Source organism: Coregonus clupeaformis, chromosome 10 (assembly GCF_020615455.1).
Source record: "Coregonus clupeaformis isolate EN_2021a chromosome 10, ASM2061545v1, whole genome shotgun sequence".
Taxonomy (NCBI): domain Eukaryota; kingdom Metazoa; phylum Chordata; class Actinopteri; order Salmoniformes; family Salmonidae; genus Coregonus; species Coregonus clupeaformis.
In genome coordinates, this window is record NC_059201.1 from 10,493,197 (window position 1) to 10,511,870 (window position 18,674).

The window sequence follows — 18,674 nt, forward strand, 5'->3', positions numbered from 1 at the left end:
TTGGAAGAACTGTACACATTTACTTTTCGTCAGTCAACAAGATGAGTAGGCCTAATGAACAACAAAAGCACTAGTCTATGTCAATCTCCTATCCCCCATAGTACAAAAGTTGACCTATTCTATTCTGTGCGAGAAATAAATATTCCAAACATAGTCTGGGACAGTCTATAGATAGATCCCAAATTAATACAACCACTAGCATCCCAAAAACTTTTGTACGCAATGTTGATAAACTATTAGTCTATTTCTTCACATTATAAGCGCAGCAATGCGGACATGGAAGTAGGTTATAAGCGGAATGTTCCATTAGCGGTAAAACACCATTATCAAAAGTGACCACAAATACGATTATGCATGTAATGCTTTTATTATAAAGGTGCATTTTTATGGTGAAAATGATCTTCCCCAAACTTGCTTATGTATGCCAGTTAGGCTCTACACCCCTTGTAAAACTGATTAATGTGCTTAATTTAAATAAGTTATTTAGCCACTTTTGTTGTGATACAAACCTTATCAAAACATATAGGCCTGTGGGCATACATGAGGTGTGCAACTATGATTTGAAAAAGTCAACAACAAAAAAAAGCATTGTTTCATGCCTTACGCTGGGCATCATTCACAAGTGATAATATATCATTCACAAGTGATAGGCTAATATTGTCACCCATCACACTATTCTTGATTTAATCTTGTCTTTACATATACTAAATAATACAGTTGAAGTCTGAAGTTTACATACACTTAGGTTGGAGTCATTAAAACTCGTTTTTCAACCACTCCACAAATTTCTTGTTAACAAACCATAGTTTTGGCAAGTCGGTTAGGACATCTACTTTGTGCATGACACAAGTAATTTTTCCAACAATTGTTTACAGACAGATTAATTCATTTATAATTCACTGTATCACAATTCCAGTGGGTCAGAAGTTGACATACACTAAGTTGACCGTGCCTTTAAACAGCTTGGAAAATGATGTCATGGCTTTAGAAGCTTCTGATAGGTTAATTGACATCATTTGAGTCAATTGGACGTGTACCTGTGGATGTATTTCAAGGCCTACCTTCAAACTCAGTGCCTCTTTGCTTGACATCATGGGAAAATCGAAAGAAATCAGCCAAGACCTCAGAAAAAAAATTGTAGACCTCCACAAGTCTGGTTCATCCTTGGGAGCAATTTCCAAATGCCTGAAGGTATCACGTTCATCTGTACAAACAATAGTACGCAAGTATAAACACCATGGGACCACGCAGCCGTCATATCGCTCAGGAAGGAGACGCGTTCTGTCTCCTAGAGATTAACGTACTTTGGTGCGAAAAGTGCAAATCAATCCCAGAACAACAGCAAAGGACCTTGTGAAGATGCTGGAGGAAACAGGTACAAAAGTATATATATTCACAGTAAAACGAGTCCTATATCGACATAACCTGAAAGGCCGCTCAGCAAGGAAGAAGCCACTGCTCCAAAACCGCCATAAAAAAGCCAGACTACGGTTTGCAACTGCACATGGGGACAAAGATCGTACCTTTTGGAGAAATGTCCTCTGGTCTGATGAAACAAAAATTTAACTGTTTGGCCATAATGACCATCGTTATGTTTGGAGGAAAAAGGGGGTAGCTTGCAAGCCGAAGAACACCATCCCAACCGTGAAGCACGGGGGTGGCAGCATCATGCTGTGGGGATGCTTTGCTGCAAGAGGGACTGGTGCACTTCACAAAATAGATGGCATCATGAGGAAGTAAAATGATGTGGATATATTGAAGCAACATCTCAAGACATCAGTCAGGAAGTTAAAGCTTGGTCGCAAATGGGTCTTCCAAATGGACAATGACCCCAAGCATACTTCCAAAGTTGTGGCAAAATGTCTTAAGGACATCAAAGTCAAGGTATTGGAGTGGCCATTGCAAAGCCCTGACCTCAATCCTATAGAAAATCTGTGGGCAGAACTGAAAAAGCATGTGCGAGCAAGGAGTCCTACAAATCTGACTCAGTAACACCAGCTCTGTCAGGAGGAATGGGCCAAAATTCACCCAACTTATTGTGGGAAGCTTGTGGAAGGCTACCCAAAACGTTTGACCCAAGTTAAACAATTTAAAGGCAATGCTACCAAATACTAAATGAGTATATGCAAACTTCTGACCCACTGGGAATGTGATGAAAGAAATAAAAGCTCTCTCCTATTATTCTGACATTTCACATTCTTAAAATAAAGTGGTGATCCTAACTGACCTAAGACATGGAATTTTTACTAGGATTAAATGTCAGGAATTGTGAAAAACAGAGTTGAAATGTATTTGGCTAAGGTGTATGTAAACTTCCGACTTCAACTGTAATGCAGGCAAAGTTGTTTCCTACTAAATATTTGAATACTTTAGCAATGTCATCGTATTTCCAGGCATTATATTGTAATTTTGAATAAACAGTCGCTAGCCTCCGTCCAGAATGACTGGGCTTATGACGACTTTAGGGCACCACTATTGCACAGCCGGTAGAGGGTGGCTCGAGAACGTTCATAACAATGGCATGACGCGACCGAGTGACGGAGGTGCAACCTATGAATAGGGAGAAGTATCTAACAAAATAACTCCATTATGTAATTCACTAATCATAAACTATTTACATACAGTATAATAGAGATGTTGGTACATTTGTTGACAACATTCTTACTTACTCAACCTTTAATACCATTCAATCTGCATAAGGGCATTTTCTGTTGGCTAAGGGGTGGGAAACAGTTACGTTAATAAGACGTATGCCTGTAAAATAGATTTGCATTTCTTTTCCCAAAAAACATTCCAGCCTAATGGTAAGGCAGTTAGACACTGTATTTCACTCATTGAAATTTTGTGGAGGTTAACCGACAGTAGCCTTATCACACTTCCCCAGAAAGCAACTGTGGTTAGAAACAACTCTCTCGGAGGATACAGAAACCACAGCCAGGCTAACTGTACTAATGACCTATTAAAACAGAGAGAGAACAGAGGAAGAAAAACAGAAACCCCAACATGTTACTGATAACAACAACAAATGTCTGTCCTTTTGTCACGGTCATTGATGAACGGGTCAGACAAAGGCACAGCATGAAATGCATACATGTTTATTGAACTGAATAAACATACAAAACAACAAACGGAAACGTGATGTCGGAAGGCTATACACAAACAAGCCAAAACTCACCGAACACAAACAAGATCCCACAACACAGGCAGGAGAACTGGCTGCCTAAGTATGATCCCCAATCAGAGACAACGAGCGACAGCTGCCTCTGATTGGGAATCACACCCGGCCAAACATAGAAATAGAAACATAGAAAAACCCACACATATATTCACACCCTGACCAAACTAACTAGAGTCTATAGGTCAGGGCGTGACACCTTTTTAAAACATCCTGCTCCCATAAGGCTTGTGCCACTGCAGAATAATAAGCTACACTACATTACTTAATGCAAACACACAAAGGGATCTTTTCTCTCTGTTTTGATACATTACAATCTTTTACATGATGTATTGCTGCCGCTCAACAGAACCGTAGCCCAGAAACTTGAGTGCTTCAGAGCATGAGGCACGGCCTGGCCCATTGTTTAACAATGACTCATTTTCCTGCTAAATGAGTCCAATACCAAAAGGGCTTCTCTCAGGGGACTTGGAGCAAAAATGCTATGCATTTCTTCCAGACGAACCCACCCTCCCACCAATAAGGCTTTAAACAGGATATGAGTGGAATGGAATCGGTTGTCTCGGTCAGAGGAATTTTTATTGACCCATATTATATCAACCAAGAGAGGGGAGATAGTGTTATCAGATCAGGCCAGACAGGTCCAGTTGTCAGTGTCCTGTAAAGGGTTAATCCATATGATCACAGGGGGAGTGTTTGGGTAGACACCCCCCAGGTGTAACAGCATGTAATGTGATGTCACTCTCTGTAGTCTATATGCCTCAGGATATTATATGGATCCCAATAGACACTTTTGAGGATACCATATCAGTGGGCTGTCAAATACTAACTATCCCAAGATATGTTCATGGTGTGTTCAATATGCTTAAAAAACAGTTTAGGGCTATATATTCTTGGATTATGCCTTCCAAGGTAAAAATGAGAATGGGTATCTGAAAATGTTGAAGCATTTCCAATGATTGGACATTTCACTGTATATAAACTTGCCACTACATATGGCATATGTCTTGATCATGTATCAGCACACTGGTGTCACATGTAACAGAGATCAAAAGACAGGCTTATAACCAGTATCTGACTATCATCTTATGAAGAACGCATAAGGTGTGTGAACAATAGTGCCACCAAGTGTTCATATTCATAAACAACGTTAAAGAAAACTCTTACCTTTGGGGATTTAGGAGCTATGCCCCTGGTTTTCCAATGGTTTTCCAGTGTGTGTTGTGTTACTCTTACCTGGTCAGAGGGGAAACAGTGCAGCAGCTGTGCGATGTCGTTGTTGTAGAGGGTCTCCCACTGGCGACGGGCCCACCCAACACAGTCCTTCCAGCCTTGGGGCCGCTGTCCCCCCACGCCTCCCCACACACACTCCAGGACCTCCAGAGCCTCTGCCTCCCCCCGACCCAAGGTGCGCTCCAGGAACCCAGCAGCATCCCTGCAGGGAACAATAGCATAAGCACCATTATACCAGGAACTCTCCCCTAATGGACCTGCATGTAATCTCCTTCAAGAGGATGATTCTCCAGAAAGACTCAAAACATAAACACAAAGGAGAACAATAGGGATGCTGTAAGATGGGTGGGCAGGATGAGGTGGGCTTTACAACTCATTTAAACCATCTCAAGGTCTGCTAACATACTCCTCTACTTTCGCCCCCTCCCACGGTTTATCCTTCCAAAGTGAGAGAGTTCTGGCTCTGCTTGTTTTCAAATTCCAACGGTAATTGTGTAACAACTGAACGGTGGTGGTGGAAGCAGCCATGTCCTGTTTAACAACACCTATTTCGGTCAAACATGGACACATACTGTAACTACCCTCTTGTGCCCTTTACCTGCATTTGTCTGAGGTTATCACACCTACTTTGAAGGGATTCCTATGGGTGAGGCAGTGCATGGCAAACCCAATATATAATCTTGACTCCTGAACAGCTAATCATGGCTACCCGGACTATTTCCCCCAGCCCATCTTTTTACGCTGCTGCTACTCTGTTAATTATATATGCATAGTCACTTTAACTCTACCCACATGTACATATTACCTCAACTACCTCAACTAGCCGGTGCCCCCGCACATTGACTCTGCACCGGTACCCCCCTGTATATATAGCCTCCCTACTGTTATTTTATTTTACTTCTGCTCTTTTTTTCTCAACACTTTTTTGTTGTTGTTGTTTTATTTTACTTTTTTATTAAAACATAAATGCATTGTTGGTTAAGGGCTGTAAGTAAGCATTTCACGGCAATGTCTACACCTGTTGTATTCGGCGCATGTGGCAAATAAAATTGGATTTGATTTGATTTGATTTGATTTGATCATTCATCCTGTCTCCTAATGTCTGTCTAACAGGAAGATGAACAACACTGCACACTGAGTCAGTCAGTCAGGGGGTGGTATTGTTACTGAGAAGTGAGAGGGGGTTAGTGCTGCTGCCTTTGAAACTGGCCCAAGGTCAGAGGTCACCCTGCATCTGAGGGGAAGGAAGTGTTTGGAGTGGTGGTGTGGTGGTGGTGTGTGTGTGGTGTGTGTGTGTGTGCGTGCGTGTGTGGAGCGTGTGTGCAGAGCTCCATGGGTAGTATCTATCAGCCTGAGTCACATGTATGCCTGGTTCCTGTGCCACGGCCCGTGGTATAGGTTCCTCTTTAAACACTCTTGGCTTTAGCTTAAACAGCTCAGTGCTGCCCAGGAAAGACAAGCAGTGTAGAAGAAGTAGAAGCAGACTGCCTCCCCTGCAGACAGTTACACTTCAGGAAGCATGGCAGCAATTTGAGATTGTCTGTTTTACAACATACACATCAAATGTTATTAGTCGTATGAACAGGATACACATGGTATACACTGTGCAACAAAATGCTTACTTGCAGGTTCAACACATGTGGCTTAGCTGAATATGAAGCGGCTTGTTAAAGGAAAATGTACTCTTCCTCGCTTCTCTATCTGAATGTGAATGTGACTCCCTATAACCTTTGTCTCTACCATGATGGGATGTTATCCTATGTGTGTTTGTTATGTGTGTGATGGAGACGAGTGATGCCACAGAAATCTATTCACCACTTCATAATAAAAGACCTTGACATACGCAGCATTTGCCACAACTTTGCTTCTTTGTTTGGCCAACAGACCTTTTCCCATCACCTCTTTACATCAGACAGAACCATATTTCCCTGAAGGGATATTTCCCATGGCTCCAGTATTGGGGTAGTGTTTAGGAGGAGGCCCTGAGAGAGGATGAGGGGATTGGGTCCAGTTAACACAGCATATATCCTGCGCTACACAGTCACACCATCCTCTCCTCTCCTACACCTACTCTGTTAGTCTGAGATGTTGGAGTGGTTTTCTTCTGAGTCTGTGGGGCCTGCTGGGTGAGGTCTGCTCTCGTCTCCAGAGGACACTAGTCTCCACAGGAGGCAGGGGGCTTCTCCATCATTAAAGGGGCCTATATTAAATCTCAGTAAGATACACTGAGCCTGGGAGAGAAACACAGGCAGGCCATGAGTCTCAACTGAACTCTTACTGGGGCAGATTAACAGGGCTCCGGAGCAGCTGATGGACTCTTACTGGGGCAGATTAACAGGGCTCTGGAGCAGCTGATGGACTCTTACTGGGGCAGATTAACAGGGCTCCGGAGCAGCTGATGGACTCTTACTGGGGCAGATTAACAGGGCTCCGGAGCAGCTGATGGACTCTTACTGGGGCAGATTAACAGGGCTCTGGAGCAGCTGATGGACTCTTACTGGGGCAGATTAACAGGGCTCTGGAGCAGCTGATGGACTCTTACTGGGGCAGATTAACAGGGCTCCGGAGCAGCTGATGGACTCTTACTGGGGCAGATTAACAGGGCTCCGGAGCAGCTGATGGACTCTTACTGGGGCAGATTAACAGGGCTCTGGAGCAGCTGATGGACTCTTACTGGGGCAGATTAACAGGGCTCCTGAGCAGCTGAGACGCACTGTCACTCTCACAGACCCACAGACCATTAGATAAACACACAATACATACAGAATACACAAGCAAGACGCCAACTGTATTCCAAAAGTGTTGTAAAAACCAACCACAACAAAACCATGAGGACAGCTGGTACTTCATTATAATACTTACTTTCCTCTATCAGCAGTAACTAAACTAGTCCTCAGGCCTTTAGGTGGATGGATGTATATGAGTTGGAGATCTCTGTCTAATTAGCTGACTGACTGTGTGCCAGATCATTAACCCAGGAGGGTGAGCAGCTCTGAGGCCCACATGAGAGAGAAGTCCCCTGGTGGGAGGGTGGTTTTACCCAGAAGGACATCTCTTACCTGAGCTCTACTGCTACACTGGCTGTTCATTAGAAACAGCACTAACTACTGCATTACCATCTGTAGGGCTCACTAGTTATTAGGGGTATGTACAGTGCCTTCAGAAAGTATTCCTACCCCTTGACTTATTCCACATTTTGTTGTGTTACAGCCTGAATTCAAAATTGATTAAATATACAAAAATTACTCACCCATCTCCACACAATACCCCATAATGACAAAGTGAAAACATGTTTTTAGAAAGTTTTGCAAATGTATTGAAAATGTAATACAGAAATATTTCATTTACATACAGTATTCACATCCGAGTCAATACTTTGTAGAAGTATATTTGGCAGCACTTACAGCTGTGAGTCTTTCTGGGTAAGTCTTTAAGAGCTTTACACACCTGGATTGTGCAACATTTGCCCATTATTATTTTGAAAATTCTTCAACCATTTTCAGATCTTGACATTTACATTTTAGTCATTTAGCAGACGCTCTTATCCAGAGCGACTTTCAGTTAGCGCATACATTATTTTATCGAACCCACAACCCTGGCGTTGCAAACGCCATGCTCTACCAACTGAGCTACATCCCCTGCCGGCCATTCCCTCCCCTACCCTGGACGACGCTGGGCCAATTGTGCGCCGCCCCATGGGTCTCCCGGTCGCGGCCGCCTACAACAGAGCCTGGATTCGAACCAGGATCTCTAGTGGCACAGCTAGCACTGCGATGCAGTGCCTTAGACCACTGCGCCACTCGGGAGTACATAAATTATCAAGTAGATTTAAGTCAAAACTGTAACTCGGCCACTCAGGAACATTCCCTGTCTTCTTAGTAAGCAACTCCAGAGTAGATTTGGCCTTGTGTTTTAGGTTATTGTCCTGCTGAAAGGTGAATTCATCTCCCAGTGTCTGGTGGAAAGCAGACTGAACCAGGTTTTCCTCTAGGAATTTGCCTGTGCTTAGCTCCATTCCCTTTCTTTTTTATCCTGAAAAACTCCCCAGTCCTTAACGATTACAAGCATACCCATAACATGATGCAGCCACCACTACGCTTGAAAATATATAGAGTGGTACTCAGTAATGTGTGTAATGGATTTGCCCCAAACATAACACTTTGTATTCAGGACAAAAAGTTAATTGCTTTGCCACATATTTTGCAGTATTACTTTAGTGCCTTGTTGCAAACAGGATGCATGTTTTGGAATATGTTTTATTCTGTACAGTCTTCCTACTTTTCACTCTGTCAATTAGGTTAGTATTGTGGAGTTACTACAATGTTGTTGATCCATCCTCTGTTTTCTCCTATCACATCAAATCAAATCAAATTGTATTTGTCACATGCGCCGAATACAACAGATGTAGACCTTACAGTGAAATGCTTAATTACAAGCCCTTAACCAACAATGCAGTTTTAAGAAAGAATACCAAAAAAAGAAAAAAAAAGAAACAATAAAAAATACAATATAAAATAATACGAAATAAAAGTAACAAATAATTAAAGAGCAGCAGTAAAAATAACAATAGCGAGGCTATATACAGCACTTAAACTCTGTAACTGTTTTAAAGTCACCATTGGCCTCATGGTGAAATCCCTAAGCAGTTTCCTTCCACTCAGGCAACTGAGTTAGGAAGGACGCTTGCATCTTTGTAGTGACTGGGTGTATTGATACACCATCCAAAGTGTAATTAATAACTTCTCCATGCTCAAAGAAATATTTAATGTCTGTTTCTTTTTTTTAACATATCTACCAACAGGTGCCATTCTTTGCGAGGCATTGGAAAATTTCCCTGGTCTTTGTGGTTGAACATGCGTTTGAAATTCACTGCTTGACTGAGGGACGTTACAGATAATTGTTAGGCCTACTGCTGCTAGGTAGCTCTCTCTCTGCTCTCTCCCTCCCCTCTGTCTGTCCTTGATTGCAGGAGTGAAGTCTGGTGTGCGGGAGTCAGGGTTCCAGCTGCAGCTCATTCACCATAATCACCTCAGCCTTTAAGACCCGGTCAAACTTACCACTCATCGTCAGATCATAGTCAAGACGACCATGTTAGTCTCGCTGCCGACTCAACCTGTTTATTTTTGCTCTTTGTGTTTTGGCCTGTTCTATTTACTTTTTCTCCTGTGCCACAGATATTTGGAACCTGACTCCTGCCTCCGCTTCACTCCTGCCACCACCATCCTGCTCTCCACTACCGGACCTCTCTTTTGGACTCACCACGGACACTAGGACATTACGGTACCACACCTGCCCTGACCTGGATCTGTTACCCTCCCTGTAACCTGGACTTGCTCTTCCCCTATTATTGGAAACCTGGACTATTGAACATTTTAAATAAACCTGTTAAACCTTCTCTGGCTTGGTGTACTTGTCTGCATTTGGGTTCTAATACTGGTAAATCATAACAGTATGATCTGACCATCATGAACCCAGCAGACAGTAGCTTGGATACCACCCCAGAGTGCACTCCAATTTGGACTGCCATAGCCAATCAGGGCATTTTACTTGGCCAACATGATACCCTGTTTAAGACGATTGCTGAGGACAGTCAGGTGCTGCTTAATCAGGTTCAATTACTCACCAATCAAGTGTCTGCCCTTACTACCCCTTCAGCCCAGATCAGAGAGCCTTTTGTTCCTGCTCCAGAGCGCTATGACGGGAACATGGGAACCTGTGGCGATTTTTTGACTCAATGCTCGTTAGTGTTTGAACAACAGCCCCTCACCTACGCCTCAGAAAGAGCCCGTATTGCCTACCTTATCAACTCTACTAGCGGTTCCGCTCGTGCCTGGGGATCCGCGGTCTGGGAGAGTCAGTCAGACATTTGCAACGCTTACGTTGCCTTCACCACTGAGATGAGGAAGGTTTTTGACCACCCCGTACGAGGCAAGGAGGCTGCGAAACGGTTGTTTTCTCTTCGGCAGGGGGCTCGCAGTGTGGCGGAGATGGCAGTGGAGTTTCGGACTTTAGCAGCAGTGAGTGGTTGGAATGACGAGGCATTACAAGGAGTGTTCATCAATGCTTTGTCTGAGACTTTAAAATATGAATTGGTGTCATATGATGAATCGCCTACGCTGGATAATCTTATTTCACTCACCATCAGGTTGGATAATCGGATTCGGGGAGCGCCGCCGGGAGAGGAGTGTTAGTTCCAAGCAACCTGTCTGTCATCAACAAACTCCTCCCCGCATCTTCCCTACGGAGAAAGCCGTGTCTTCCCGAGTCGATACGAGGAGCACTGAACCCGAAGCCATGGAGGTGGGTCGTGCACGGTTGTCCTCAGAGGAGCGTGCACGTCGCATTCAGGCTCGGGTCTGCCTGTATTGTGGAGAAGCTGGTCATTTCGTTCCTTCCTGCCCAGTTCGTCCGGGGAAAAGGGCCGGCTCATCATTAATGGGAGAAGTTTTGGTGAGCCGAGCAGCGGATTCTTCCTCTTCTCCCCGCATTCTGCTCCAGGCATCCCTCCAGTGGCAGTTCCAGAATCTCTCTGTTAGTGCGCTGATTGACTCTGGTGCAGACGAAAGCTTTTTGGATAGAGAGTGGGCTCAACAAATGGATTTGGAGACTGTTCCTATGGACTGTCCGCTGCAGGCTAAGGGTCTGAATGGACAATTGTTGACCCATATTACCCATCAGACTGTTCCTGTTTGTCTTAGAGTGTCGGGAAATCATCAGGAGAACATTCAATTCCATATTATCGACTGCCCACAGACCCCTCTGGTCCTTGGTATCCCCTGGCTCATAAGACACAATCCACACATTGATTGGGTGACAGGTAGAATTGTTTCATGGAGCACATTTTGTCATGTGAATTGTTTGTGTTCTGCTCTGACTCCTGCCAGTACTGTGCCTCGACCTCCACTGGAGTCCATGGATCTTTCTAATGTTCCTGACGTGTATCATGACCTGGCATCCGTTTTCTGCAAACACAGAGCTACTTCTCTTCCTCCTCACCGGCCTTACGACTGTGCCATTGACCTCCAGCCAGGAGCCCCGCTCCCCAGCAGTCGCCTGTACAATCTCTCCCGGCCGGAGACGGAGGCTATGGAGAACTACATTCGGGACTCCTTGGCGGCAGGTATTATGCGTCCTTCCTCGTCACCTGTAGGAGCGGGATTCTTTTTTGTTGCTAAGAAGGATAAGACCCTCAGACCCTGTATTGATTACCGTGGACTTAACAACATCACCATTAAGAACAAGTATTCTCTGCCTTTGATTAATTCTGCTTTTCCCCTCCTTCATGGTGCTACCATCTTTACGAAACTGGATCTACGAAATGCGTATCACCTGGTGCGCATTCGTAAAGGTGATGAATGGAAGACTGCCTTCAACACACCCTTGGGACATTTTGAGTATCTGGTTATGCCTTTTGGGTTGTCTAATGCCCCTGCTGTTTTTCAGGCACTAGTCAATGATGTCCTTCGGGACATGTTGAATCGGTTTGTTTTTGTCTATCTGGATGATATCTTGATTTTCTCAGAGTCCTCCCAGGAACATGAACTGCATGTGCGCCAGGTGTTGCAAAGGTTGTTGGAGAACAAACTGTTTGTGAAGATGGAGAAATGTGAATTTCATGTGTCTGAGACCTCTTTTTGGGTTACATCATCGCTCAGGGGAGTTGCGGATGGACCCAGCTAAGATCTCTGCTGTCACGGACTGGCCAGCCCCCTCTACCCGCAAACAACTTCAACGATTTCTGGGGTTTGCGAACTTCTATAGGAGGTTCATCAAGGACTACAGCCGCATTGCAGCGCCACTCACCGCTCTCACCTCCATCTCACGACCGTTCGCTTGGAATGAAGGGGCCGAATCAGCGTTCGAAGAACTGAAACATCGCTTCGCCTCGGCTCCCATTCTGATGCAGCCGGGACCCCGACCGCCAGTTTGTCGTGGAGGTGGATGCATCCGACACTGGGGTAGGTGCGGTGTTGTCACAGCGTTCTCCCGAAGATAACAAACTGCATCCCTGTGCTTTTCTCTCAAGGAAACTTTCTCAGGCAGAGAGGAATTATGATGTTGGCAATCGTGAACTGCTCGCCGTTAAGCTGGCTCTCGAGGAGTGGCGACATTGGTTGGAGGGGCGGAACAACCCTTCATCGTTTGGACGGATCATAAGAATCTGGCTTACCTCCAGTCAGCGAAGCAGCTCAACCCCCGTCAAGCCAGGTGGGCACTATTTTTTGGGAGATTCAATTTTTCTCTGTCTTACCGTCCTGGGTCACGCAACGTCAAGCCTGACGCCCTGTCTCGTGTTCATTCGGCTGTTGATACTGGTAGTAACCCTGAACCCATTTTGCCTCCTACCTGCAGTATTGCGGTCGTCACATGTGACATCGAGGGGATTGTTAGACAGGCTCAACATCATCAAGCTGACCCTGGGAGGGGTCCTCCTAACCGGATGTTTGTCCCTGAGTCTGCTCGCTCCCAGGTACTTCAGTGGGCTCACTCGTCTCCCCTTACCTGTCACCCTGGAGTTTCGCGGACCCTTGACTTTGTGCGACGGAAGTTCTGGTGGGCCACGATGGAGGCGGACACTCGAGCCTTCATTGCTGCTTGTACGGTATGTGCACGAAGTAAGAACTCCACCCAGGCCAGCGCTGGTCATCTACGACCTCTACCTATACCCAGCCGGCCCTGGTCGCATATCGCTATGGATTTTGTCACTGGACTTCCCCCTCGTCTGGAAAGACTGTAATTCTTACGGTGATTGATCGTTTTTCTAAGTTCGCTCATTTTTTGGCCCTACCTAAACTGCCCACTGCCAGAGAGACGGCTGATATTTTGGTTGAACATGTGTTCCGCTCTCATGGTCTACCCACGGATATTGTCTCTGACAGGGGTCCCCAGTTTGTCTCCCAGGTGTGGAAAGCTTTCTGTAAAGCTTTGGGCATTACATCCAGCCTGTCCTCTGGATATCACCCCCAGACCAACGGGCAAGCCGAGAGAGCGAACCAGGAGATGGAGACCGCTCTTCGCTGTGTCACAGGGTCTAACCCTGGGTCATGGAGCTCCATGCTCCCCTGGGTGGAATATGCTCATAACACCTTGACTAACGCTTCCTCTGGTTTGTCTCCTTTTCTGTGTGCTCTGGGTTATCAACCTCCCCTGTTCCCTTCTCAAGAGAGGGAACTGGCGGTACCCTCGGTGCAGTCCCACATGCGCCGCTGCTTCAAGGTCTGGAGGAAGGCCAGGGTAGCTCTGTCCCGAGCTTCGGCGTACATGCAGAGGCAAGCCAACCGTCACCGGTCCCAGGCTCCCCGGTTACTCTCCTGGTCAAGAGGTATGGCTGAAGTCACGGGACCTTCCATTGAAGGTGGAGTCTAAGAAGATGGCGCCTCGTTTTATAGGACCGTTCAAGATACTGTCTATTGTTAACCCCTGTGCGGTTAAGCTACAGCTTCCTGCCTCCCCTACGGGTTCATTCCACCTTTCATGTTTCCCAGATTAAGCCTGTGTCGGTTAGCCCTCTGTGCCCGCCCTCTCGTCCCCCTCCTCCGCCCAGGATCGTGGGTGGGGGTCCGGTCTACACTGTCCGGCGACTTCTGGATGTTCGCCGCCGGGGTCGTGGTTTCCAGTACCTGGTGGATTGGGAGGGTTATGGTCCTGAGGAACGTTCCTGGGTGCCCAGGAGCTTCATTGTGGATCCTGCTCTGGTCCGAGAGTTTCATAGGTTACATCCCGATAAACCCCGTCGGCCGCCAGGTGGCGTCCGTAGAGGGGGGTACTGTTAGGCCTACTGCTGCTAGGTAGCTCTCTCTCTGCTCTCTCCCTCCCCTCTGTCTGTCCTTGATTGCAGGAGTGAAGTCTGGTGTGCGGGAGTCAGGGTTCCAGCTGCAGCTCATTCACCATAATCACCTCAGCCTTTAAGACCCGGTCAAACTTACCACTCATCGTCAGATCATAGTCAAGACGACCATGTTAGTCTCGCTGCCGACTCAACCTGTTTATTTTTGCTCTTTGTGTTTTGGCCTGTTCTATTTACTTTTTCTCCTGTGCCACAGATATTTGGAACCTGACTCCTGCCTCCGCTTCACTCCTGCCACCACCATCCTGCTCTCCACTACCGGACCTCTCTTTTGGACTCACCACGGACACTAGGACATTACGGTACCACACCTGCCCTGACCTGGATCTGTTACCCTCCCTGTAACCTGGACTTGCTCTTCCCCTATTATTGGAAACCTGGACTATTGAACATTTTAAATAAACCTGTTAAACCTTCTCTGGCTTGGTGTACTTGTCTGCATTTGGGTTCTAATACTGGTAAATCATAACAATAATATGTGGGGTATAGAGATGAGGTAGCCATTATGTTAAACACTATTATTGCACACAGAGTGAGTCCATGCAACTTATTATGTGGCTTGTTAGGCAGATTTTTACTCCTGAACTTATTTAGGCTTGCCATAAAAAAGCGGTTGAATACTTATTTTACATTTTAGTCATTTAGCAGACGCTCTTATCCAGAGCGACTTACAGTTAGTGAGTGCATACATAATTTTTTGTTATTTTTATTATTTTTTTTCATACTGGCCCCCTGTGGGAAACGAACCCACAACCCTGGCGTTGCAAACGCCATGCTCTACCAACTGCGCTACATCCCTGCCGGCCATTCCCTCCCCTACCCTGGACGAATTGTGCGCCGCCCCATGGGTCTCCCGGTCACGGCCGGCTACGACAGAGCCTGGATTCAAACCAGGATCTCTAGTGGCACAACTAGCACTGCGATGCAGTGCCTTAGACCACTGCGCCACTCAGGACATTGACTGAAGACATTTCAGCTTTACATTTCTAAAAACATAACTCCACTTTTACATCATGGGTTATTGTGTGTAGGCCAGTGACAAAAAAAACTATATTTAATCCATTTTAAATTCAGGCTGTACACAACAAAATGTGGAAAAAGTCAAGGGGTGTGAATACTTTCTGAAGGCACTGTTTGTATGAGGGGAGACTGAGGCATCAAAATGGAATTGTGGTAGGCTGGATGATTGACCTATGACTAGTAGCATAAGCTGAAAGTTTCTGTGAAATACAGCACTCTTTGGAATTTAAAGATTCAATTTCTGCTCATCGTGTTTGCGTGATTGCAACTGATTGAGTATGTTACGAAAGAAGATAGACTTACCTCAAGTACAGATTGACGTTTTCAGCTGCTTGCTTATAGAGGCCCTCAAACTGGTCTCTGGCCCACTGCAAAGACATGACAGGGACACATGCTAGGTCTGATTTAATGTGGTTTTCATTTTAACCAGTCTGATGCACCCTTTTCATTTAGGCATGGTCTCAATCACCCTCAAAAGGCTTATCCATTCTGGGACAAGTTTGAGAGTTAAGAGTGTAAAAAGCTTTGCATTTTAGATGAGTCGTGTGTGTGAGGGATTAAGAGATAAGTGGAGTATGGATGGATGGACTGATTTAGGAGTTAGGAGTTAGGAGTTAGGAGTTAGTACTGTACTGTATGGATGGAGATGGAGGTCAAACCTAAGTTTAGTCAGCGTTGGGACAAAACGTTTGGGGTATGTTGACATAAGGTTAGCGTTGTAAGGTTATGCTCTGGATAGCTTGCCAGCCCCGTGCCAGTCAGCCAGCCAGCCAGCCAGTCAGTCAGTTAGTCAGTCAGAGAGCAGCCGTGTTTAAAGTGTGTTAAACGTAACGTGGATGGATGGCAGCACGTGGGGTAGAGGACTGCCATGGCCTAAACTCCTTTAATATGCTAGGATTCTAGAATGATGCTAAGATTCTAGAATGATGCTACAGCAGGTTGATAGGACAATGCTAAGTTGCTGAGATGATGCTAGGCTACAGGGATGCAGTCCAAAACACATACAATCAGACTGTGGTTCCATGCCTCACCTGCAGGGTGTGCTCTATGCGGTGAGGGAAGTTCTTCAGGGTGCACAGTGGGATGGCATTCTGGGAGCCTGTCTCGGCCAGTCCATAGGACTCAGTCAGGTGGGGAACTACCACTAGAGTATGGCCCTTACTACCCAGGGTACCCCCCTCCAGCATGGCTCTCTTGTGCTGGACACAGCGGCCATCCAGGTACACTCCTGTAGTGCACACACACACACACACACACACACACACACACACACACACAGAAATAGTACAGAAATAGTAAAAAAATAGGAAAACAACAGGAACATCTAAAAGTCACAGAGCACATAAATGTATTTCGTAAATCGCTTTACATGTATTTTGTTATTCCCTAAAATACTATGTTGTCTGTCTGTCTGGTCCCCCCCATGCGTTCCACAATCCCTCTGAGCCAGCAGCTATCTACAGGATCAGTTACATAATAACCTAACGTAGCAGGCGTAAAAGAAACGCCTGAAACTAAACTGAACAAAAATATAAACGCAACATGCAACAATTTCAAAGCTTTTACTGAGTTACAGTTCATTTAAGGAAAAGTCAATTGAAATAAATTAATTAGGCCCTAATCTATGGATTTCACATGACTGGGAATACAGATATGCATCTGTTGGTCACAGATACCTTAAAAAAAGGTAGGGGCGTGGATCAGAAAACCAGTCAGTATCTGGTGTGACCACCATTTGTCTCGTGCAGCGCGACACATCTCCTTCGCATCAGGCTGTTGATTGTGGCCTGTGGAATGTTTACCACTCCTCTTCAATGGTATATTCAAGTATATTGGCGGGAACTGGAACACGCTGTCGTACATGTTGATCCAGAGCATCCCAAACATGCTCTCTGTGCATTCAAATTGCCATCGATAAAATGAAATTGTGTTCGTTATCCGTTACTTAATGCCTGCCCAGTACCCTAACCCCACTGCCACTGCGCTCTGTTCACAACATTGACATCAGCAAACCGCTCGCCCACACGACGCCATACACGCTGTCTACCATCTGCTCGGTACAGTTGAAACCATGATTAATCCGTGAAGAGGACACTTCTCCAGTGTGCCAGTGGTCATCGAAGGTGAGCATTTTCCCACTGAAGTTGGTTACGACGCCGAACTGCAGTCAGGTCAAGACTGGTGAGGATTACGAGTACGCAGATGAGCTTCCCTAAGACGGTTTCTGACAGTTTGTGCAGAAATTCTTTGGTTGTGCAAACCCAGTTTCATCAGCAGTCTGGTGGCTGGTCTCAGATGAACCCGCAGGTGAAGAAGCCGGATGTGGAGGTCCTGGGCTGGTGTGGTTACACGTGGTCTGCGGTTGTGAGGCCCGTTGGACGTACTGCCAAATTCTCTAAAACGACGTTGGAAACAGCTTATGGTAGAGAAATGAACATTCAATTCTCTGGCAACAGCTCTGGTGGACATTCCTGCAGTCAGCATGCCAATTGCACGCTCTCTCAAAACATTTTAGAGTGGCCTTTTATTGTTCCCAGCACAAGGTGCACCTGTGTAATGATCATGCTGTTTAATCAGCTTCTTGATATGCCACACAGGTCAGGTGGATGGATTATCTTGGCAAAGGAGAAATGCTCACTAACAGGGATGTAAACAAATTTGTGCACAACATTTGAGAGAAATAAGCTTTTTGTGCCTATGAAACATTTCTGGGATCTTTTATTTCAGCTCATGAAACATGGGACCAACAATTTACATGTTGCGTTTATATTTTTGTTCAGTATAGATCCCATACATACTGGTCTTCACCAGAAGAAAAAAACAGTCGGGGGAGGTTCTCTTCTGCACTGTTCAACCAATCCAGTAAATGTGGAGGAGGGGTTAAGGTGTGTGTGTGTTTTTCTCATTAATTTTGTCGCCCTGTTAACCTCCAAAAGAGGAAGCCGCGTCACAGGCTCTCTTTCCATTTTGTCTGATAAATGATGTAAATGTAAATGTAAATGTACTGACTGGCTTCCACGTTGTCCAGAGCTGCAGCCACTCCATCCAGGCCCATGAAGAAATTGTGCCCATAGACCTGCTCACTGTCTGGGTCCAGGCGGTTCTGGTGGGCTGTGATGTTCATGTTGGGGTTCATGACCCTGACCGCCTGGGCTGCTACCTCCGACTTCTGTCTCTGTGAAAGGAGAGGAAGAGGAGGAGGTCGGTGAGTGAAGGGGAAATCAGTCTCTCTTGATTAACTTCCCCTCTTTCCCCCATGACTTACTCAAAGTATAGGTGGAATACAAAGAGTAACCTGAAGAGGAAACACAGAAACACGAAAACACAGAAACACTAAAACATAGAAACACTAAAACACAGAAACACTAAAACACAGAAACACTAAAACATAGAAACACT

At 45.6% G+C, this 18,674-nt stretch overlaps 1 protein-coding gene across 2 annotated transcripts in view; it reads right to left on the reverse strand.

Moving 5' to 3' along the window:
- Positions 1-18,674, reverse strand: part of uba7 (ubiquitin-like modifier activating enzyme 7) — a 115,550-nt gene that overhangs the window by 82,471 nt on the left and 14,405 nt on the right. For both annotated transcript variants that reach the window (XM_041887540.2, XM_041887539.2), the window contains exons 13-16: positions 18,285-18,450; positions 16,307-16,503; positions 15,579-15,643; positions 4,412-4,610 (exon numbers count right to left, since the gene is read on the reverse strand). In XM_041887540.2, coding sequence (XP_041743474.1) covers positions 4,412-4,610; positions 15,579-15,643; positions 16,307-16,503; positions 18,285-18,450 — 627 coding nt within the window. The remainder of the gene's footprint in view (positions 1-4,411; positions 4,611-15,578; positions 15,644-16,306; positions 16,504-18,284; positions 18,451-18,674) is intronic.